The sequence below is a fragment of the Chiroxiphia lanceolata genome, chromosome 1 (assembly GCF_009829145.1).
Source record: "Chiroxiphia lanceolata isolate bChiLan1 chromosome 1, bChiLan1.pri, whole genome shotgun sequence".
In the NCBI taxonomy this organism is placed as follows: Eukaryota; Metazoa; Chordata; class Aves; order Passeriformes; family Pipridae; genus Chiroxiphia; species Chiroxiphia lanceolata.
In genome coordinates this window covers 138,825,154-138,850,191 of record NC_045637.1, presented here as the reverse complement: position 1 = coordinate 138,850,191, position 25,038 = coordinate 138,825,154, and the positions used below count along the sequence as shown (strand labels likewise).

The window sequence follows — 25,038 nt, the reverse complement described above, 5'->3', positions numbered from 1 at the left end:
CAGCTATAGGCACACTTCTCTGCACCTGAGTTCCTGACATTGACACAGTAACTTTTAGTTTCATTTGCATAGACATTTCACAAGTTTACTGAATTAAGGACTGAGATGGGTAAACAAACATTTCAACAAAGGCAAAGCTTTAACTTAAAAAATTTAACTTAAAACATTAAGTTAACTTTAAAACATTTAACTTAAAAACATTATTTTTGCCAGTGCTCTTCGTCTTTTCCTCCTTCCTGACAAGGCTATTTTCTCTTGCAGACCAAAATATGTATTCTTATAGAACACAAATGACAAAATATCTGTCTTATAGAGTAAAACCTAGGTGCCACTGAAGCCAGTAAAATACCTTTGATGTTCTGTCATCGCCAGAGTATCTTGCTCAACATACCTTGCTTACAAGCTTCTTACCTGTCGTGAAAAGGCTGCCAAATCACAAGCCTCTTTCTCTGAGTCTCCCTTCAGTGTCTTAGAGTCTTCAGCCTCTCTACTAGTGCTTTCCCTACGTTTTATTTTTTGGGGGTTGTTATTTTGAATGCATACTGCTTCTGTTGGATTCTTTGTAGTTTTCTCTTGACTTTTGCAGGGTAGTTTCCCTTCTTTTCTGAGTTGTCCCCTCCTTCTGTAACCCCGGTAACTGCTCTGAATAACCACTGCCGCCTTCTCTTTGTCTTCTGAACCTTGTTTTTCTGCCTCAGCTTGCTTTCCTGAGCCTCTTCTTAGTGACTCTTTTCTTATAATTCCTTTACACCCTGTAGGCATCACTGCTTCATGCTTCAGGTTGTTTCCTTCCACATCCCTGTTGGTCCTGGGCTGGACCACAGCAGATTCCTGATTTTGCTGATCTGCACTGAGTGTGTCTTGATTATCTTGATCTTGCTGGGGACTAGGTTTGGCTGTGATTTTGAAAGAAGATTTGATGGGTAACTCTTCCAAAGAGTCCTGTTCTTCACCCTCACTACTATGTTCTTCTGCAGGGTTCTGCTTCACAGAAGCTGCCTCTTCTTCAGTAGATGTTTTCTGTTGCTCCTGTATATTCCCCGTGTCACTGTACTCAGAGCACCGGCTGTCAGTGACTGCATCAGTTTTATCTTGAGTCTCCTCGGTTGCCACTTCTTCCAGTGCATCATTTTGAGCTGGCTGCAGTTGTGCTTCAAGGAATTCCACAGCAGATAATTCATCCTCTGCTATGATAGCTGCTGCTTCTTCTGTTTTAGGAAGGGCACTCTTCACTCCAGTTGGACTTTCCTCATTATCTTGAAGTCCTTTATCATTTTCCTTCTTGCTAATGGATGCTGCGTTTTCAGTTTGTTGCTTTCTAAGTGATTCCCTGAATGGAACAGAGTTTTGGGTAAAAATTATAGCTGAAGGAAATGAAGAATAGCGATAACTTTACAACTACCTTTGGTGGTCTTTGTGTACTAAATGGCAATTTGATACATTGCAACATGGGAAAGATTTAGTGCATATAGCTGGAATTAAAGATTGTTGTTGTTATTATTATCTCTTAAAGTGAAAAGGGACATTATATTTTTATTATTATTGTTGTTATCATCATCATCATCGTTATTATCTCTTAAAGTGAAAAGGGACATCCCTGTTAAATTTCACAGAAAATTGCTAGGGAGACAATCTAGGCTGTGTGAGGGCTGATAAAGCAGTAAAGAATTAATTTAAATGTTAAGAAAAACATAAGGCATAAACTTTTTAGCATCTCAAGAATATATAAATACACACAATCCTAAACGTATTCATTCTTGACTGTCTCAAGTCACACTAGGAATGCAAGAAGAGCGATCCTGGGCGTAGGTCCAGGTCATATTTAAAAGATATATTCCTTAAACTGTCTTTGTTACTATCAATAAAACTTCAGTGCCAGATGAAATCTGTCACCCTGTTCCTTCCCGCTGAAGACTCTGAGGTCCTTCACAGCTGTTTTCCACTTCTATGGACTAGTTTCAACCTATTTAAATCCTATCACTGAAAAAACGATGGAGAAGAGCAAAGTGCTACTGGCTCCATTTCAGAGATTCAGACATTGCAGAGATATTTAGAATGTGATTCACTTCACCTAATTTGCAGCTGTTTGATCTGAGCAACACAACGGGGTTCACCTCTGTCATCACCTATGCTGATCTCAAACAGTTGCTTAAGATGAGGAATAGTTCCTTGTAGACATCCATCTCACTCTTGTCTGAAAATTTTTATGATGAGCTAGTTCCAAAAAGAGACTCATCAACAGATTCCATTAACATTACAGGTAAGCACAATATTGTTGACCTTTTCCCTAAATATGCCTTTATTCCCTGGGCTTGAAAAGATGATAAAAATGGTTACTGACATTAAAAACCTCCACATAAATGTACATTACCTCTGCCTACATATCTAGAATAACCCTAGTTTGTTTCACTCTTAGCTTACAATGTTGTTATTCAGCAATGTAATTACTGGAAAGGGACACATTTGAGTGACATAAGAGAAAATAACATTACCTTCTGCTTTTGAAGATCTTCCTCTCCTTATATCCTCTGTAGTGAGACTGAATTATTATTGCTGATTTGTTTCTTGTCTCAGTTAGTTCTTTTCTCTTCTTCCTGAGTAAGTATCCTCTGGCAACTGATACAAATTGTAATGCAAAACAACAAGCAATGCGTGTCACACACATTTCAGACAGTCAAATGATAACAGCATTAAACAAAAGCCAATAAGGAAATACAGACCAGAGTGCCCATTATGATTATGTTTCATCTGAAATTATTATGTCCCACAAAGCTTTTCTGAGATTTTAGAAAGCTGTACCCATTCTACACGAGAATAAAAACAAGGTCTTTCCTCATATTTTATCGTGCTAGAGAAAATACAGGAAGATGCAGAATGAAGCAGAAGCATAGTGCTATAGAAGTGCCTCTAGAACACAGTACTCTGAGCTTCTTGTACCTGCTTTGCCTGATTCAGGCAATTGATCTGACCCTGTCTTTTATTTCCCTAGGAAATGCCTGATTATCAGCCTATAGAGATTATCAGGCTGTCAACTGGCAGAGGCTTGGAATTAGATGAACATTCAACAGATCAGAGAAAAATTGAAAATTTTATAGCCCAGTAGTTACAGAAGACTTAGCTCATGCTCCTTCTGCAAAGACTCAGTATTCAAAACGAAAAAGCTCACCATGAAAGATGTGCTAAGCTCCACAGTAACCAGGTGCACTGTGGCATAGGAACTCGCTACTTGTGCTTTGTGGGAGGCACAGGTTAAAGTCTCTGGTCTGAACCAGAAATAAGAACTCAGACATGGCCCTTCCCTGAGACAGGTAGGTGCTAACTAGTCACTAGGGCCTTGATGCAGTTGCTGGCACATTGGTATCTAGTGCCATATGAAGTGCTCCAGGATAGCCAAGGCATCTACATGGAGCTGGCGGAAAGAACAAGACAGATGGGACTTTCTGGAGAGGGAAAGTTGGGTGAACAATGTGAAATAAAGCTGGAGGCCAGGCAGGATAACCAGGGCACCTCAAATGACACTAGATATCACTATGGGGTCAAATGAGCTGAACATTTGATGGTTTTGAATAAAATGAATCAAACTCTAGGCTCTACTGACTCTTAAGAGCATTTTAGACACCTAGGTCACATTTAGACATCTACACTGAAGTGTCTTAGTCAGAAACTGAATTGCTTTCAGAATGTTGCTTCAAAAAATCTCTGAACTTGCAAATAATTTCCTAATGGGAGCTGGCACAGTCTCCGCAGTGCTGTGATTTGGGCAAGTCTGCAATTCCAGGGATTCAGCACAAATCCACTAATCCCTGGCAAAATAGAAAGGACATAGTGTTTTGTCAAAGTATTTCTCTTGAACTCTTAATTCCAAATGCAGTACCAAGAGTATGGGGATATAGTATTTAGTGGTGCTTTAGATACCCTGCAGACATGGTAGATATGGGAGCTCTTATTCCAACTGTGCTGAGAGTCTTTTGCATCACAGGAAAGGTCAAGCTCACTTGAGAATGGAGCATAAGGAGTCTATTTTAACACATTCATATAACTTGGTGACAGGGCCTTAGGAGAGTGCAAATTGTAAAGCACTTGGAATACTTTTAGAGTTTCTTGAACTTATGAGCCAAGTCTTATCCCATTTTCATACAAAACCAACCCAACAGGGGTTATTTTGAAACAAATCAAGTTATACTGTCAATGGACATGCCAATATAAGCTATGTCTGGTCTTTATAGACGTATTTTGGTTCATCTTTGAAGTTTTCTGAGAACTTCGCTATGAGATAGTAGCTGTCTAAGCTTTGTTTTCAAACTGAAAGAGGAGTTTTGCATTGCTTTAGAAATAAATGGGGGGGGGAAGAACCAAAAGAGCTAAGTAAAAATGGACTTCCATTTTGTCCTGGCTTCTCATGCACTGAAAAAAAGTTGAAATGAAACTGCAGACGGGACAAAGAAGGTGAGCAAGAAGAAACATTGGGGATATCAACAGAGCAAAATGGTAAATTCATACTTTTGCATTTGCTAAATATCGTAATATAATTGACAACTTTCAGATGTCGAATTATTCTTGGTGCTTTATTGGATTTTATACAGGTTTTAGATCGTTTTCTACACTGATGAAGTTCTACCAACTGCAGTGAAGTGATCTTCAGTACACACTAGCACTGGCTCAGTGCAATTAACAGATGCATCTGAAAATGATTAAAACCAACACTGGTGGTGGTATATACTCATGAAGGCATATCTGAGGTAGTTAAAATCTAGATAACCTGGGTACTTGCAGCACTAGTTCATATTTGGGTTGTCACCTTTGTAATTATTGAAAAAACTGTGCAGATTTGTGCCAGCGGTTTTTATAGAATCATGAAATCATACAATGCTTTGGGTTGGAAGGGACCTTAAAAGATCATCTGGTTCCAACCCCCTGCCATGGGCAGGAACACCTTCCACTAGACCAGATCTCCCCAGGCCTCATCCAACCTGGCCTTCAAACCTGCGTCTCTCGAGCTGTACAGCTCCTGATTTCAGAGCTGCCTAGGGTATATCTGGCTTGGGGACATCTCTGCAGGGACAGGGGAGACCAAAGTACAGGAAGGAAAAAGGGATGTCTCATAGCATACATCTGGGCCCAAGGTCATTATCACTGCAAAAGAGAAACAAAGTGATGGGCAAAAAAGAATAAGAGACATGAGTGAAATTACAGATTGCAGTCTTCTCAAATATAGCTGTTACTGATACATGGCAAAACCTAGTCCTAATTGAACAGCATGAATACACACATTATACAGACGGTGTCATATGGGTTTCAACAATACCCGCTGTAATACTTGAACATCTTAGACTAGCAGTGAAAAGGTTTGCTGTGGCATTTGAGCATCCCACTCCACAGCTGTGGAAAGTGCCTCTAAACCACTCTGAGGTACAGATAACAGAATACAGTCATCCATTTCAACCACTGTATATAGATAGATAATAGATAAATTATACTCAGAACATGTAAATGAGCATAGTCAGCATAGTTAGAATCTGGATCAACATATTGTGTATGTATACAACAATATAAGCTACGAAAGCAAACAATTCTTACTTGCTTGAAATCTAGTAATGTCTTCTTCCACTTTTTTATTATGTTTTGCATTTTTGTATTCTTTACGAGCAACAAACCCCCTGTAAGCTGAAAAGAGATGTCAAAAGTTAAATAATTCATTAGGTACTAAAAAGCCTCTAAGAATAGAAAAAAGTCTGGAATTACAGACCTCTATTAAAATATTCATAAATATTTTGCAGCATTTGTCTTTCAATAAACATGGCAAATGAGCATGAATAGTAAATCTATATAAAAACTACATTTCTGGTGAGTAAAGTTATTATGAATTAGATGAATACAAAACACAGGAGAATCAGAATGTAAAACAAGATGATGTTTGAAAGTATTAAAAAATTCAGTTGATGCCTCCATCAACAGGGTAATTGGCCTTATTATCTAGGACAGTTAATACATTTTATTTTCATTATTATATTATACAACCTTGTCAATGCATGCCAGAATATTATTAATAACAGTATCATCTGGGCAATCACACCCTTCCATTCTTAAAATTGCCTTTTAAATGTAACATTGAGAAATGTAATTTCAGTAAAGCGATTGTCATAACCTGGTTAAAAGAAATTTTTCTTCATAAGAACAGATATCACCAAATACAAGATACTTTGTCAAATGTAACAGCAGGAAAAGAGCAAAATCCACATCCAGCATACACATTCATCTATCAACCGTACACATGCAGTAGCTTTAAGCAAAATGTTAAATGTTTTAAAGCTGTTACCTGACTGTATTTTAATAGCACTTTGTTCCCTTTGTTCCTTTATCTTTTTGTATCTCCTTGAACCGAGCCACCCTCTGACATAAGCTTGAATCAAAATAATCATGTCAACTGTCTCCTTCCGCATTAAATTTAGCTGCTCCACATGATAGTATTTGAGGAATACCTTGAAAAGAGTAGGCAAACAAGCAAAAGTTTTAGTTACCCTCCCAGGCCCTGTATTCACTCAATCCCTTTAACATCAACAAGAGTTACAAGTTGGTTTCAAATGATGAACAGACACTTCAGCTGCAGTACCTAAAGGATCATTCTTGTTAGAGATAGCATTTTCATTGCTCAGGATATTGGTTTACCTTACTCCCCCTTTCAGCATCTCTAGTGAGTCCCTTCTTAATCATGTTTTCATGGGAAGATGTTTTTGAGTTCCAGTGCAAAACTTCAGTCTGTAACTAACTGTAAATCTGTTTTCAAAATCACGAGGCTGATAGTTTTGCTAACCTCACAAATCTAATGTATGTTACATAAATATGATCCAAACCTGGAACCTGCAATCTCTCCACTTTCCAATTTTAAATCTAAAGCATTGTTTATTTACTAAACTGCTTTTATCAAGAATGACACTCATATAAGCCCTGACAAACTAGTCTAGCACAAAGGATACCAAAACATTCCTGGTGTGTATTAGGATATAATAAAATGTGCAGAAAGACTTGTTCAATTAAGACAATAACTATGCTTATTTTGCAGAATTCCCCCAATCATGACCATTTGTTGGTACAGATACAGGTTAACCCTAATTAAAGTAAACATAAGCTATAGATCTCACATCCCAAGATATGATTCTTTTGACTGCATGTTGTCCATTAACCTCACTAAGACAGCAGAGGGAAATAAAGGCTGAGGGGGAGGCAACTTCATGGCTTCTGTCCCACGTATCCAGGAAGATGTCTCAGAAAAACAGTTTTTCTTTTTCACTCAGGTGATTTCAAACCGTTTAGGATCCATCTCCCTATTAATATCTTCCTAGTACTTCTGTTACAGTAGCAAATAAAGAGACTTAATGCAGTACTTGTCTGATGCTTCTATTTCTCTGTCAGACCTCCTGAGATCTATCAGCTAGGAGTGGGTGGGTGTCCCTCTCTGGCACACTGGGAAGATTAGTGAGCTAGAACCGAAAGCAAGTGTATGGGAACAGATGTGTGTTTCTCTCAAAATAAAGTCTTCCTTCCACTTGACATAAATGGGATCATCCTGCTGTCTCTTCTCGTAGTGCTCAGCAAAGTCTGCCACAGCAGCCTCAAACTGGAAAGCCAAAACCTCTTCCTTACCCTTTGTGAGTCTGTTTGCTACAGGGAAGAAGTATAACTTCTTTTCCTTAAGAAAAGAAGCTTGGATTAAGCTTACTGGGATCCATACTAAAACATTTTTTGAAAGGAAATGCAAGAATTGTTGTCACATACTGTTTTGCATTGTGGTCTCACTAAAGCTGATGAGAATTTTAACCCTTTATAGGTTGAAGATATCAGCCAAGAATCAGGGAACTATACCCAGAAAAAAGGAGTTTGTTTTTTAAAAATAATAGAGACCAAGAGCTACTCCAACAATATGAGTGAGAAAACAAATTGCTTAATAAGTTAACAATGGCATATTGCAATGATGCAGATACAGTATATTAAAAAATTACTTTAGTTTTTCCAAGAACCCAGTTGTCAAGGCGGGCTTTTTCCAAGATAGCAGCACAGGTTTCCGGGCTGACTGGAGGATCATCATTTGTTTTATAACAGATGAGGTAATACCTAAAGACAAATGCATGATTTTTTATTTGATCAATAAAGAGCAATATATGCAAATACATTTAAATAATAAAAACAGTTGCATGAAAGAAAACATAGCACCGAAAACACTGAAAGAACATATGAGAGAAATTGCTGTGATTTATATGCAGTACTGAGAAACTCAATCCAAAGTGGATGAGTGACATATTGCATGCCCTGGAGGGTTGTTTAATTCTATATAAACACCAGAAGGTTTTAAAAAGTGTGCAACCAAAGTGCAGTACTGCACCAGTTCTTTCCTGCTCTCTGCATTCTGTGAAGGTGACTTCAGTGGCAAAATAAATATATTTTAAAAGCTTTTCTGCCTAAATTATATTATTTAATATTCAGAAATATAATGAAAATTTCATATCTTATGTCATGTGCTAGACCATCTACCTTTGAGATAGTTAACATGATGTGAGATGCATCGCAGCTCTTTTTATCTCCTCAGATTCAGCTTTGCAGATCCTTTCAGAACTGTTATGTTCCATATATGTTATGTCCAAATAACAAATGTTATGTCCAAAAGTGCTGTTATCTGTAAGCATTCAATCTGCCAGACTCATTACTCAGAATTAATTTTGATTAGGAAAAGAGGTCAGGATGCTCATGCATAAAAATTACCTGTAAGACGTCAGTTCAGCTGCTGGGTAGGAAAGTTCTTGTTTGTTCCAAGACTTTCCAATATGCTCCATAACAAAATTAACCATATCTATCTTGTTTTTTTTAATTCAAGAAAATTACATGAATTATGTGTGCATTCTGACAGCACATTCTGCTTTTTTTCTTGTTATTCAGCCTTTATAAATAAAGGCTGAAAACCTTGGGTTTATCAGCTTTACATAATGGCAACAGTTTGCTCATGGAATAATAAAACGGAAACAATGTCGATTATCACCTACAGTTCCCTTTTTTTTTTTGTAAAACACAATGAATTAGCTTATTTTTATTCTAACAAATAATGTCACCACTATCTCAGATCTACCTGTAACTCTCAACTATTAAAAAAACCAAGCCCAAAATAAGAAGACAAATACTTAATAAAAATCCCTTTTTGTTTGAAGGCCATGTCCTCAGTGCCAGAGATCTGCACAGCCTCACTGCAATCAAGGGCACACTCTCCGGAGAGCTACCTCGTTATGTTTACTGCTTTCCTCTCTTTTACCTAAACAGTAAATTTTTTTTTTTTTATAAAGAGCAGTCACCAAAAGCCATAGCAGATCTTGATGTGGTGATAACTATCTTTTCCCATACTGCACTCTTCCAAAACAGCAACAGTCCTAGGATTATTTTCCAGAAACAGTGCTATGAAAACATCCCTTTGTTATTCCCCTCTCTTCTCATGCACCTGCAGCACTCTGCTACTAGCTCTCTGCTTCTAGTGCTCTGTTACTTTTAAGTGCTTCTGTCTGAATGGGTATTGCTTGATTCTTCCCAGTTTTGACCTCCATTCACACATCTCTCAGGGTCTTGTAATAGAGAAGTGCAGATTTTTGGAGCGGAGGAAGAGATAGTTAAAGAAATTATAAAATCACACTGAGTTCATTACTCTTTTTTTTAACAAGTGATTAAAAAAAAACCTTAGGAATTATATTTTAAACAGAACTATGCACTTAATGAACTTTTCAGCCCTAGACTAGCAATACCAAGTTATCATCTACCCTACACAAGCAGATGCTGCACAGTGCTAAAGGCCAGGAGCTAGAGAAATTGTGGTGCTCTTTGGATGCTGTAGCTTCAAATTCTTGGCTTTAATTTGAAGTATAACACTTCTAAACCTGAAGTCTTTGAAAAAAACATGAGATTATAAGCAAGTAAATCCTACAGAAATGCACAGGGAGCCTGAAAAATCATGCTGAGATGCATCATCTTCCCCTACACATCCAAAACAGGACACTAATCTTGTGCCTGAACTAGTCTTTGTCATCCAGACTACAATCTTCTTCGTCACAGGAAATGTCTTCGTATTTTTTCTTGAAAGATCATGCTAAAAACACTGCTGATGCTTAAAAAATACTGGACAGCAATGGTAGGAGAGAAAAGAGCTTCTTCACATCAATGTTACCTTTTTATGAAGTTAGCAAATAGTATACGGTGTGAATAACCCTGTCTTCGAATTCTTGCTGTCTCCAGAATTCCTGTGTAACGCAGCTGAACCAACACTTTTTCTTTGTCAAACTTGTTTGCCTGCCGGTCATTGTTTGGCTTGATGCACCTGACAAAATGAGGCTGTCCGACGACCATTTTGGATAACAAATCCATCAGAGAATACTGAAAAAAAAAACAAAACCAAAAGATCTGCCACCAGGATATTTATAAAACTTGTATATAGGTCCATGTGTAGTTGAAATTTTATATCATAGGATCAGAATCATGTCCATTTATATTTCATTAAGCTGGTACTTAAAGAGTAGATGAAGTAAATTACCCAACAACAATTCTAGCTTTGATAAGATCTCTAATTTTCTACTTGAGAGAAACACTGATTCCAAATAAATGTACCACATTTCACTCAGGACATTCTCACAAACTTCCATAATGTCCAATATATGACAGAAACTCTCCTTACGCTTATTTGCTTACCTTGGAGCTTTGTTAGGTAATTACAGCCCATTTCTTCTTTTTCTTGTTGTCACCTATTTGAGGACCCTTCTTCACCCAGGATGTAAATCATCCATCTATGGATGGGAAGTGGAACAGCAGCAAGCCAGTAAATATTTAAATCCCTTCATCAGACTGGAGGAAACGAAGGCCACCCCAGAAGGGCTGCTTAAACTGCTCTGATCTTGGCACACCCTGTTCATTGTATAGACTGATGCTGATACTATAGCTGCCCTGCTAAGAGGAAACTTTTGAGGAGGGCAAAACTAGAAGTACAAAAAATCACAATTTTGCATTTTTTTTGCAAATCACAAAATTGCATTTTTCCCACCTCACCAGGGTACCAGGTTAGCAGAGGAGATGCAGCTTGTAGCTCTCCATGCCAACTGAGGGGAATCTGGCTGTAAACAACCTTGACTGGTGTTGTGCGAAATTGCTTCATGGGAGGATCTTATTCGAACACAAATGAATAGACTCATTCCTCAAGATTCAACCTGACTCAACAGAAAGAAGTAGCCAGGAGGTAATGCTGTTCAGCAGTGGGTTGGGTACATGAAACCAGTGTAGGACGTCAAGAGCCATATGCTTCCTATTAAAATGTGCAATTCCATTCTGGACAGAAGCTGCATCGTGCAGCAAAGTGCTTAATTAGCTTCATCACTAGTGTGCCAATTGAACACAAACAAGTAGGACACGCTAATGGATAATTTTTTTCCCTCGCAGTCTGAGGTGGCATATGCTTTTCTCAATCACCGATAGGTTTCTGTGTGTGAGTAAACCAGTGGGGCTGAAGCTAAATCTTCATTTAAGAGCATTAGCTAGCATGATCTGAGCAAGGATTTTCGCAACAGAAAATAGTACCAGAAAAGTGTAAATATAATTAACTCATTTGCAGCCTATGATGCTCGATGTGCTGATAATGCACTGAATCACAGACATTAGGTTTGAATGAGATTCAGTATTTTTTCCATCTAGAACTTTAGAACTCCTTGCAGCTTTGGACTGCCATGATACCTAGGCTGAAACTATCCTTCATAGTCCACAAAGCTGGACAATTGTATCTACTAAACAGAGATATGGCTCCTTACTATTCTGTCATAGATGTAAATGAACTCTTATAAGCCACAGAATCATAGAATATGCTGAGTTGGAAGGGACCCACAAGGATCATCAAGTCCAACTCCTGGCCCTGCCCAGGATGCCTCAAGAATCACACCCTGTGCCTGAGAGTATTGTCCAAACCCTTCTTGAACTCTGTTAAAGATGGTCCTGTGACCACTTCACTGGGGAGCCTGTGCCAGTGCCCAACCACCCTCTGGGTGAAAAACCTTTTCCTGATATCCAGCCTAAACCTCTCCTGACTCAGCTTCAGGCCATTTCCTCAAATCCTGTCACTGGTCGCAAGAGTGAAGAGATCAGAATCTGTCCCTCCTCTTCTCCTCCTGAGGATGTTGAAGACTACAGTGAGGTCTCCCCTCAGTCTCCTCCAGGCCTAACAGACCAAGTGACCTCAGCTGCTACTTGTACAGCTTCCCCTCCAGACCCTTCACCATCCTCGTGGCCTTCCTTTGGACACTAATAGCTTAAAGTCTTTTTGATATTGTGGTGCCCAAAACTGCACACAGTATTCAAGGTGAGGCCACCCCAGTACAGAGCAGAGCGGGACAATCCTCTCCCTTGCCCGGCTGGCGATGCTTTGCCTGATGCCCTCTAGGACACAGTTTGGCCCTCCTGGCTGCCAGAGCACTGCTGACTCATATTCAACTTGCCATCGACCAGATGGTCAACCAGAAGGTCCCTTTCTGTGGCATGGCTCTCCAGCTTCTTGTTCCCCAGTCTATACACACAACCAGGGTTGCCCCTTTAAGGTGAAGAATCCAGCACTTGCCCTTTTTAAACTTCATATTGTTAGTGATTGCCCATCTCTCTAATCTGTTGAGGTCTCTCTGCAGGGCCTCTCTGCCCTTGAGGGGGTTGACAGCTCCTCCTAGTTTAGCATCGCTGGCAAACCTAGTATTTCGCTGAGTCCTGCATCCAATTCCTCATGAACACTGCCTCAGTCACTTTATGGTTTACTGAGAGAGATGACTAAATAAGAGTTGGAAATTCAGAGCTGAACCCAAGTGAACCAACTGTGTGCACCACTTTGGAGGAAAGAATGCTCTTCACAGCTACTTTCTACTGCAAGACCAGCATCACAGCCAGTGCTTGGGAAGGTCCAGAGAGCTGCTGAAGGAGCCACAAGGATTGACTCACAACAGCCTCTGAGCAGTGACTATCAAGAACAATAAGCGTTTATTGTACTCTAGAAATCTATTTTAAAAAGTTTTGATATCTTACTCTAAAATAAGAAGCGACTGTCTGTGTTTTCATGCTGGTTGTCTCTCTAGGATGATGTCCAGTATCTCCTGCTTCATTCTACAGAGATGAAGAAAGAAATTACACTTTTTAGTGTAGTGCCCTTCCAATGCCACAAGAAAGCACCCCTCAGAGAACATAAATAATTAAAAAAATATTCTAAGCAGCAAAAGTTACAGCATGATCACAGCACAAATCAATTACACCAGTACGTTACATTACTTTGCTACACAATACACAAACGTTCACACACAGAGGGCACAATTTGATAACAGAGCATCTAATAACTGCCACAAATAACCTGACAATGTCTGAGGTCCTTTTAGTTATTCCATCATCGCTGTTATTTTGGTAGTTCCCTATGGAACATGGCTATACTCCACAGCGATATTTTAATTTCTCTTTTTGCTACAATACAGCTAGGAAATAATAATTTTTTCTCCTGAAGTTTTTATAAAACTATAGCCAGAAAGAAGGGAAATGTTAGGTTTTTACCTCACGGAAGGAATATGAATTGCACAACACAAAGATATCCAGCTAAACAGAAAAGAAAATAGGAGAGGGAGAAAAACCAAGGAAGGTTTTAAGGTTTTAATACCAAAACTAGTATTGCCTTTCTAGTTTAAATTAATGTTCAATGTAGAATCACAAAATCATTTTCTTACCTTTGTATGACTTATTGTTTTCTGGGAGGTCCACATTTGGTAACTGATTGTAGTTTTGCTTTTAGTGTGTGCCAGATTACCTACAGGAAGATGGAAAAAAGCAACTTAGCAAAGTGTTTACATCTCATCTAAACTAAAACTGATGCTGAACCACCTTATTCTTGTCCCCAGTGTAACCATATGATTAGAAAGGTTGCTGAATTTTTCAGAGTATGTCCTTGTTTCCCCTTTCACTCTTGGGATGGAACAAGCTTTGAAGAAGTTGCATGAAGATGAAAAGGGATGATTTTTCTCCTTCATCTCCTATGTCATCTACTAGATCACAAAAAAACCCCAGATTGCTGCAGAAGGTAAGAAAGACACCTCTTAGAGTACCCGTGTGGTTTTACTCTAAGAATGCTATTGTACTACTATAGTTCCAATGCTACATATATATTAGTTTAAAAAATAAAGTGCTAGCACCCTTCTCTGGACCTGAGGGCAAGTGACATAGCAGGACTCAAAGAGCTAAACTCTATACTTCACTACTCTTTTAACCCCCTGCTAAAAATAATGTTGTCTCTTTCCACAGAGCTTGCTGGAAACCATTGCTGGCCTGCACTTTCTCTTGATGTGTGCCTAGGTATTCCTGGGAGGCTAGTAACTGAGATGATCCAAACCTGTCCCATTCATCAGAATGGGCAGTCCTTTGGGAGTGTTTCAGCTACTGTTCACTAGCTCTGTTTGGTTTCACTAGCACAGGCATAGTCTTAAGACTCTGACCTTGAAATACTTAATCAAGCAATACCTTCATTATGACCTTGAAGGACTAGGTGCACTGGCATGGTTTACACACACATTCGTCTTTTAAACAAATAATGAAAATTCTGCTGAGCTTTCCATCATGTCTCTCTGTGTTGATAAACCCTAACCAGTGCTGCACACTGCCACTGCTTCTGCTAATAACAAAACACCTCTGGGATCTCACTCTCCACTGGGAGAGCCTATATCTCTCTGTGCTCAGCTGCTATCAGTAAAAGGTGGGTAAGAGTTGGAATAACAGCTGCAAATATATGGCATGGTGAGCTAATGCATCACGTATTATGTGTTGATATCAAGAGCTAAACCTCCCTCGGGTTCAGCTGAATATCACAGGGTGGGAAGGAAAAAGAGAGGATTGCTCACACCTAACTAGCTATCTGAAAGTGAGGTGTCTACAGGATCCCTGCTGTATTCAGTGCAGAGCAGCACATTCAGAGGAGATTTTTCCTGTCCTAAGAGAAACACCTGAGATAGGCAAGATAGGCTGAACTCTAGGTAAACCTCTACAATTTCACTGCTTCTAGATGAATAACAGATCAGAAAACTTTTAGTTTTTAGCCAACTTTTAGTTGGCTACGGCTGGATGGTTTTGGTCAGTTTCAGAAGGCTACACACAGTGTTTTACAATATTTAACAAGAAGACCAAAACAGCCTTCAGAACTATCTTGCAAAGCATTATAACTTGGGATCAGTTCTTGGGATCATGTGGACCCTTACTTTGCTTCTACAGAAATTATTAGTATCTTAGCAAATATCAACAAGTCAAAAAGTTCAAGCAAGGGCATTGAGCTCTGTACTTTCCCAGGAACACTCACTTAAAATAGAACTTCAAGACCAAATTTTGCATTCCATGAGCAAAGCTCCCTTTGTGAAGAATAGAAGCCTTGCCAAAACCTTAGTTTCTGTAAGCTATGATAACATTTTAGGGAAATTTCCATTAGACTCTTCCAGTTTAGCTTCTCTGATCTGCTAGAAATACATCTCCCATGTAATTGTACAAGGAAGTAAAGTTGTAAAGTACTTACTGTGTGGCATCAATGCCATTACACAGGAAGTCCTACAATACAATACAAACTGGTTGTAAGGAGACTTACCCATCACCCTAAAATGGCAGGTAGGACAATGTGCAAGAACACAGCCAACTAAGATGCAGCTTAGGAGTAATTTCTGTAGAGCCAATCTTATTTCTCCACCTCAACTTATGAACTCCTCGAGAAGGGGCTTACTACTTGGACCCCATCAGTCACCTACTGTAAAGGACTAAAAGACTGAATAAATTGAGAAGTGTCTCCTCGCTCTTTGCAGCAGATGTTAAGAGCCCCAACCTTCATTCTCTAGTACTTTAGAGATAAACTGCACTGAGACAAGACAGGCAATTTATATATGCCATGCCCAAAAAAAGGCCAGTAACTTACCTGATCTTTTCTGTTCAGTCCTCAACTCAAGAGATGCACTCCACTCCCTGTATTGCTCCCCTACCCTGAAGAGAGGACCCTGAAAGAAGTCTCTACCACTTCCTTGGCACTTGACCAGACCAATCCCTCCCCTGCAGCTTGAGATGGCTGGGGCTCCATTCTGTATGGATTCTAGGGTTGGAAAGTTAAGCCACAAAGTGTGTAATGTCATCAGTGAGTAGTCATATGAAACCTAGCAGTGTTCATCATGAAGGCTAGAGAAGACTAAGAAGATTACCACAACACAATACCTGTTTTTGTAAGAGGATGGGTTACCAGCTGTCGTGTCAGGTTGTTTTCAGATGATCGCAGTAGCAGTACTATATCAGCTGGCAGAGTATCTCTGTTTTTGGCTAGGAATCCACTTGCATTATATAGAACCTGTTTAAAAAATGCATTTACGCATCTTCTTGGTTTTTGAAAAGCAATTGTAAATTTAAGCATTCTGGCATATGGCTTTTAATATATGAAGATACACAAATAGTTTTTCAGCTATCAGGTTCACTCTTGCTTGCAGTCTTTCTTTTGATCACTGAAAGTTCTGACTTTTCAATACTGAGATATGATGCAGATCACTAAAGGCAAATCCATCATTCCAAAGTAGCTTGAGACATTTATTTTTCCTAATGTAGATATGTTAACAGTAGTCTTAGCCAGCATGGATTTATCAGTAGGACAAGTATAGTGTAGTCTTCCTTTACACCAGTACATGTGCAAATGCACAATTAACAATGCACTAGATTTCAACCATATCAGACAGGATTACCCACATTACTGTACAATCTTTCTGTGCTATTCATACTGTGCTGTACTGGACGCAGGACTTACCACTCTTCTTAGGGATCTCTGAATTAATTGTAGAGGAAATTTGCAAAATCACAAACTGCATATTGGCAATTGAAATCTCTCTAAAAATCCCAGTAGTGGCATACCTAATTCAAAATGTAACTCCAGGACTCTATCTCAATGATGCCGTAAAGGATCCACAAGAAAACCTGACCTGTCACGAAGGGTAGAAGATACTGGTATGCTTAATTTAGGAAAATCCCTCACAAAACAACTCAGTAAGAATCTTAAATTAGGAAAAAGGCTTGTAAAGGAAGAGGAAATAAATAGTTTTCCAGCTCCACAGCAAACAGGACTAGGAGTAAAGAACTTACATTACAGCAATGGAGACATAAGTTAGGAGAAACTTCCTAATGAAAAAGCTTGTTGAACACTGGAAAGGGCTGATGGGGCACTGGCGTAATCCCCATCTTCAGTGGCTGGTAAACAGGAATGGTACAGGGAGACCTGACTCTCCACTCTTCAGCAGTGAGATATGCCACACTGGTGAAGTGCAATTCAGCTGGAGATGAGCTTCAGAGGAGTTACTGCAGGCTCTTTGTAGCTGACTGTCTTACATAAGGCTTAAATTATCTTCCATCAGCTGATGGGCAGTATTTGCCTCTCCTCAGGCCAGCTGCTCCAGCACTGCACAGATCCAACATGGTTTCCTATGTGAGGCACCAGTGCTCACTCTGTACCCTTTAAAAGAGCTCAAAAGGAGGTAGGAGCTCCTGCTTTCACAAGGCAAGGTTCATGTGACCAGCATCATCATGCAACAGTGCGACAGCAACTCCTCCTGAGTTTGAAGGGCACGTGCAGGAAGTCACCTTGTACAGGAAGGCAAGACACTGCTCATCAAATGAAGCAGAAAGCAGGGCCTGCACTACCTATCTGGGTGATAATGAAGTACAGAACTAAGTAAGGCTGATGGGGTGTAGGACGAAGTAGAAAGAAAGGAGTGGGATTCTGATTAGAAGCAGTGGCAACAAGCATGGTACAGGCCTTTCAGGAACTAAGAGGAAGAGCGCCAAGTAGCATTACACAACAGTTGTGTTTTGGATCTTCTATACCAGTTTATTTACCTGTTGACATTTAAGAAAAATACACTCCTGCTATTGCTTTTTTTTTTTTTTTTTAATGAGGGATAATAACTTTTCAATTTACTTTTGATATGTAAGGCACCACCAACATTCCCATGTCAGGCCTGAATAGATGACAGTTGAGAACCAACCCAGCTGACCTCTTCTATTTCTTTCCAGCCCTACCACTCAACAATCCCCAACTAATATCATCAGGTCTCTTACCTTTCCTGCATAATGATAAATTCCAAAGGTTAGATCTACTCTTTTGGGTCTCCAAAAATATTTTGACTTCAAATTATCTTCAAATTTTTCTGAAAGGAAACACATAACTCATCTTACTGGAGTTACTGCACAATAATTTTCTTCCGAAGCTGTATCCCTCTAAGGATATTGCCTGACTTCTCTGGCAATGCAGAGGCATAAAACAGACACTGATGTTTTCAAGGACATAATGGTCTTGTAACAAAAGGCACTGGATAGAGAATATGGAAGCTCTCGGACAAGTTACTTACTTACTTTGTACCAATTTTTTTCTGTGTGACCTCAGAAAATCATAGAACCATGAAGGTGGGAAAAGACCTCTAAGATCGAGTCCAACCATTAACCCAACACCACTGTGTTCACCACTGAACCATGTCCCCAGGGACACATCCATGTATTTTTTGAACACTTCTAGGGCTTGCCTTTCCAAGGTTTAGATCTTCATATATGAAACGATGTAGTAATCCTTCCTATGAATTCCTTGAGGAACTGTGAGAAAACACTTACTGATTGATTGAGGGCCTCTGTACTCTAGACTAAAAAGTATGAGAATAGAAAGACAACAAGTTCATGGAATTCCTTTAACATGGGCATTGTTACTGGATGTTATTAGGTTTTGTGACTGGGTGTTTTCTAAGAGGACATTTTGCACATTCAAAAATGAGCAAAACAAGGATTTATCTGCACAGAAATATGACTAAACTAAATCAATGGGAAATGCAACTCCTCAGCAGCACTGAAATATTCAGGATCTGAATTACAACACATTTAGGTGTTTTATTTTTAATTTCTGAATAGAACAAAAATCAGGAAGCATAATTGGCCGAAATGCACTGAAGCATGTTTGCAGCCATTACTCTTAAAAAAGTATGAAACTTCTTGTTCAGATATGGCTTATCAAAAATCTCAGAGCTGAACATGACTCAATTTGCAAACTGTGTTCTTGGCATATGAACTTAAGAGTTTTAACTCAGTCTGATCTTTACCTTTCAAACCCTGCAGCTAAAAATTCCTGAAGGCAGGAGAATTTGAAACCTCGATCAGCAAAATCAGGTTCATTTGTAATCTTGATGTTTCTCTATGAACTTCAAGGACACAACCATCCCTACATGCATGTCTCCCTCAAACGTACTGTGACACCGGAATGAGGGCTCACTAAAAACATAACTAGCATGTAGTCTGAACTGTACATGTCAAACAGAAATCTAACAGAAGACATGCTGCAAGACTGTGAAATAAACCATATACTTACCTACAAGTGTCTGATCTGTTGCTTGTGGGAATCGACTTTCCTCATCCAGCAGAGACAATAAACCCATTGGTTTTTGCAGGAACATATCTAAGAGGGGCCTGTTGTCCTCATATTCTATAACTCTTGCATCGACACCTTCATAAAGGTATTCATTCTGTAGAAGCAACAGAAGGCATGTTTTGTCTGTGTATACAGAACCACTTCAGGACATAATTCACAAACTGCTGATTGTAGCAAATTAAAACTACATTGAAAAAGTATGCCTCGGGACTAAAGACATCAAGGTTTTGCAGAAACAAATGTCAGTTGGGATATTTGCTTTTGAATACATAAGTTCAGTATTCCTGTGGCATATTTGGTAAAGAAAGATACTTTTCGTAAATAGCAAGAATTAAAGAAACAGAGTTGAAGAAGATAAAGTATAGTGTTTGCAGATGGAGACCTCAGGGCCTAGTTACTTCCCTGGTCTGTAATGTAGAAAAAATTTCTTAACCATTTAGAGCTAGATTTACATTTCCAATTCATTGCTCACATCTATGTGATGTACAGTGGCCAAGATTTACAAAAGTGACTGCAGATTACAATAGCCTTACTTGTTTGATCACGCTCCTCAAAATGGAAAAAAGAGAAGAAAGGTGCACATACTTTCTAATAATTAAAGAATTGTATACATACTTTCTAAAAATTAAAAAAATTGGCTCACATTTGCCATTACCTCATTTTCACTCCTTTTAAGGAACTAGGGAAAGGTAATGCCCAAGATTTAAAAACAACAGAAAAGCTGGAAGGGTAGGGTTTTTTTGTTTGTTTGTTTGGTTTGGTCTGGTTGGTTTTCCCCTGAAGACTGCAAATATCTTTGGATTCCCACCAGACTGAAAAAAAAAAAAGGATAACAAATGTTGTGCCCACAATGTGTTGTGATGGTTTTATCTTGAATATAATTTAGATTATAGCTGAAGAATACAAGAATGACCTTCCTTAATCGTTTAGCAAGGCAGAGGACAGGCATAGATTTACCAAGAGAAGGATGCCCTAGGGACTGCCATGCCTCCATTATTTTTGCCTGCATTACATATCAAAAATAGCAGTTATCCACTGCTAAGCCTTTTGATTGACTGTAAAAATCATTCCTCTGCCAAAGGATAGGACTTCATAAAAGTGTTGTGTTCATGTATGGTGTTAATATTACAGATTTGAATTCATTGTAAGGAGAGTGTCATAAACATGAATGATGGCTAATATTAATGAGTTCAAAGGCCTCTAACCCTGAAAGACCTCTCCTTATGTGTCATTCACTTGAGTCTGAATGAGTGAAGAAGGCATTTGAAAAAGAAGTTAACTGCCATATACAACAGAAAAGCACGTTATTAGATTTCATACCTCTAAATCTCTAAGCCAGAGAAAAACAGCAAAAGGGATAAAAATCAATAACACTGTCCTGGATATACAGGCACAAATAAACAAATCTGCTGATTCATTTGAAAAACATGAAATATATACCTAAACTCTTCCAGTATCTAGATTGATCTAGTTTCCCAGGACACTCTTCACTCTAAGGATAGGTTATGGCTCAGTTTTTATGCTGTACAAGGGTGTAATCAGTAAGAATCTCTCCTACAGTGCCCCATGAGGGCTCCTCATCTGAGACACCTAACGTTAATTTCATTCATGTCTGATCTGAAGCAGTGGACAGGTAGAGTTTTGCTTTTTATTTTAATCAATGACCTGAGTAGCAAGACACGACAGGACAGTAATAAATGTATCACTGATATAGGCAAAAAGTTAATTATATACCTGTGGGAGCTGGTGGCAGAAAGGGAATGAGTCTCTGTTATCTCCCAAAGATAACACTGGAGTAGGGGCAGCTTAACTAAGGGCTACAGCTGTACTGACACACAGATGTTACATTCATGGAGCCAACTGTTACTGCTTAGGATTATCAAGAGTACACTTATCAGTTGGGCAAGGGAAAGAGATTGCTCAGGATGAATCTATTAGAAGAGAAGAGTGTTTCTGTGACACTCGGATATCGTCCAACAAGCTCTCACAACCAACTTATCTAATGATTAACTTTTTCCAACTTCAAATGCTTGTGAGAGAGGCTGGTTTAAAGAGCTGATAAAAGTGTTCTCCTTGAAAAAGAAAGGAGCTCTGTAGTAGCTGTACTACTATGCTGTAACAGCAACATCTGCTCCCACCACTGCCTGGCCAGCATGCAGGGCCTGACCTCCATGCCTGCTGCATATGTGACCATTCAGTCTTTTGTGTCTGCACCTCGACAACTGAATGAGTGTCAGCCAGTGCTGACAGTTTTGGCAATGCTGCCATATGCCCAGTAGGATATGGAAAGAGTTCACTCCATCACTTCCCATGGGCTCCTGGAGGATGGCTGATAACCCAGTCTCCCAAGCACTAGTGTGACAAATGACTCAGAAATGATACTGTATTACATTTTTTTATGCAATGCTGTTTTCAACCATGTTATTAGGATACAAGCAGCAAGAATAAAAGCCTTAAAGACGCACATCATAAAACTGTAATGAAGTAGATCTTATTTGAATTAATAAGATGAATCAGTTACAGGATTTTATAATACCCCATGATGTTTTGTGACAAGAAAGCTCTGTAAAATAGCTGCTTATTGAAATTCTAAAATATAACCCATTGGAAAGTATTCCTGTGGATGGGAGGTCAAATGGAATAACAGTTACACTATTAATTGGGCTCCTATCTCATCTCAGTATTGCATGGTATTTTTTCCTGTGATCAAAACTAGTTAACATTAGCTTGTGCAACCTGATTTCACTTAATAACAATGAATTATTAAATGCATTAGGAAATGGTCTTAATGTTTAATAATATAACGGCATTTTGCTGAGAACATGTTATGATGACACTTTGGTTTAAATGGGAACACCAGAGACTTACTCAGAATTAACCATTTCCAGCTTATAGCAGAAGATTAAATTGTCATAAGAACATAAAGGCTGCATACATTTAATGCAGAAAGTATCATCCTTCCAACTGACTGCAAATTTGCCATTTTCCAAAATGTTTTAGTTAGCTGCTATTACACCTTTTACTTTCTATGGGGGATTCACAAATGAGAAAGAAATGGGAAGGTTGTCTTGCTGGACAATGTGACCTGCAGATCATGGAACTGACAGAAATTTACTTACATTAGTACCTAATATGTAAGGGAAACACCTTGAAAAATGGCACTGAAGGTCCAAAAGTTCTGCTTTACTTAATATTAACTAAAAAACCCCTTGTGCCAGCAAGATTGCGATCAGGCCTAAAAGCCTTTATTCTTAAATGCAAACATTAAGTCAACAATAAAGAATAAATTCCCTTAATTTTGACTTCACAGACACTCTGCACTAGCAGACACCCTGATTCTCAGGCTGTGATAGTATCATTGTTCCTTCCTACTATTCCTGTCACTACTGAGGCCATATTTTCTCACGCCACACTTCCATGGAAAGCAAAACTGTGAACATTTTTCAGATTCAGATACAGAAAAGAAACCACTAACAACTGTAAAACCATATCACCTGCAAAATTGAAAGTAAAGTTCAACCCTATGAGTTCATTTACCCTATGGCTTCATTGCTCAAATTGCCCAAACTTTTTCACCTTCTCCAGTGACATAATCACTACTTATTAGGTCAACATGGGTTAACTATGAACTAAACTATATTTAACTGATTTAGGCCTTGACTTCCCACTAGATGTGTCAGATTTCCTCCAATTGTATAAGGAATTGAAAAGGGCAAAGCAGAGAAAAGAAGGAAGAAACAATGTACCTATACATTTTACTTCTCTTGAGGGAAGTGTGAAATAATTTAAATTTTTCAGTCTTCCTTGAGTAGATCTACAGGGTGCAGTGCAGTGTCATGTTACAGATTTCTGAGGCAGCACAGAACAATCTGACATGTCTGTCTGGCATTGCACAGGGCTGTGAAGAGATACTATCCTGGGTCCCCAGTGACAGGGTTGCTCCATCAGTACAACCATCAGCTTGGGCTAATGAAAAGTCAACACAAAGGTCTTGGTGACTGCTGGCATCAGCCTTCCCATAAACTTAACTAGTATCTTTTAGTGATGGAGACACAAACCCTTGCATGCAAAGTCATTTGTAAAGTCAGGCAGATACATCAGCAAAGGGCAGGGGTCATCCTAATGTTTGGCTTTTACATAAGTGATATCTTGTATCATTAAGAAGAACAAATTCAGTGATATGATTTTGAAAATATTTCCTTTTTTTCCATGTATAGAACATTTAGCAATTATATTTTCTTTCAAATTGCTTTCTCTTATTTGTCTGCAGGGAGGGGAGGGCTTGTATTTACAATTAAAGTATATTACTGGTGTTAACACAGGAGAGTCCTTACAGTGAACAGAAAAGATTCTGAAGCCACCTGCTTTCTTGAAGGCTGTTTTTGTGATGCAAAACTGGAAAAACCATGTCATAAGTAAGTGAAAAGTGATGTCTTATAATGACTGTGAATCATACTGCAAATCAATCTGTGCCATTGGATTGTAACACAAAATAATTTCTCATTTCCTGTCTCTGAAAGGGGGAGATTTACACCCACACTTGCACAAACCTAATCTATATAGCTCATTCTGCACTGATGTACTAGTATCTTCAGAGACTGCTACAAGATAATGTAATGAAGTTTGATATAATCTGTAGTGGTGTGATATAAATTAAAGTAGACATGCACTTGGTTGGTATTAGAGGTAGGATGTGGACACTTGTAATAGAAATATTAGAACTGGTATAAATGAAATATGAATAGAAATGTGTGTATAAGCACCAGAAAAAAGAGTCTTAGAAGAATAACCCGTGATTTGAATGCAGAACGTTTGTTCATAGCAATAAAACTGAGGAAAGTGTTGCTTACATCAAGAACAGAAGGCCTTCACTTACTTACATAAAAACACACTGCAGACAGGTAGCTAGTGGAACATCCTTTAAATCTGACCACAGGAGGATGACTGCAAGGTTATAGCACGTCATATACGATTTTCCTACTAGCCCACCAAGGAAATGGACTGTAGGCATAAACATGTATATACTTCAAACAAGCAAAGTTAGATAATGACCTTGCCTGAAGATTATGGAGGCTGAAGTAAATAAGGTTCTGAGGCAAAGAACTGCCCTGTAACAACTGACAACTGCTAAAGGCTGTAAAAGATCTGTCCAAAAACTACTGCAGCAAGAAGAACTTAAGAGACACGACGAAGACTTGCCAGCTGGTGTCCCTTATTCAATGAGTCACTCACAAATTATCCTTGGCACACCACTTGAACACATTGTGGTGCATTCTATGTGGCCATGAGTCAATGACATCTATGAGAGAATGACTGGAAATGGGTAAAGTTGACGTACTTAGAGATTCTGTAAATAAAGACCACCTTCCCCTTCCATAGGGTCAGTAACTGTTGTACTAATTTCCTACAGGAAGAACTGGGTAAGCCACATATTGTCAAAATAAGAAGTTAATTTTTTTCCTTCATCTCATCATCCCTTGCTCAGTAGCAAAATAACCACCTTGACCTTACTGCAGCAGGGCACATGCAAGAGGGCAAACTGCTAC

At 38.9% G+C, this 25,038-nt stretch overlaps 1 protein-coding gene across 5 annotated transcripts in view; it reads right to left on the bottom strand.

The window, feature by feature from the left end:
- Positions 1 to 25,038, bottom strand: part of MYO3A (myosin IIIA) — a 117,139-nt gene that overhangs the window by 17,826 nt on the left and 74,275 nt on the right. For 2 of the 5 annotated variants that reach the window (XM_032709222.1, XM_032709237.1), the window contains exons 20-31: positions 19,433 to 19,586; positions 18,142 to 18,230; positions 16,261 to 16,390; positions 15,971 to 16,141; positions 13,755 to 13,834; positions 13,072 to 13,149; positions 10,196 to 10,401; positions 7,998 to 8,109; positions 6,317 to 6,479; positions 5,578 to 5,664; positions 2,493 to 2,616; positions 412 to 1,330 (exon numbers count right to left, since the gene is read on the bottom strand). In XM_032709222.1, the coding sequence (XP_032565113.1) occupies positions 412 to 1,330; positions 2,493 to 2,616; positions 5,578 to 5,664; positions 6,317 to 6,479; positions 7,998 to 8,109; positions 10,196 to 10,401; positions 13,072 to 13,149; positions 13,755 to 13,834; positions 15,971 to 16,141; positions 16,261 to 16,390; positions 18,142 to 18,230; positions 19,433 to 19,586 (2,313 nt within the window). Of the gene's footprint in view, positions 1 to 411; positions 1,331 to 2,492; positions 2,617 to 5,577; positions 5,665 to 6,316; positions 6,480 to 7,997; positions 8,110 to 10,195; positions 10,402 to 13,071; positions 13,150 to 13,584; positions 13,627 to 13,754; positions 13,835 to 15,970; positions 16,142 to 16,260; positions 16,391 to 18,141; positions 18,231 to 19,432; positions 19,587 to 25,038 lie in introns of all 5 variants that reach the window. The other 3 variants (XM_032709246.1, XM_032709256.1, XM_032709229.1) reach the window with 2 other exon arrangements.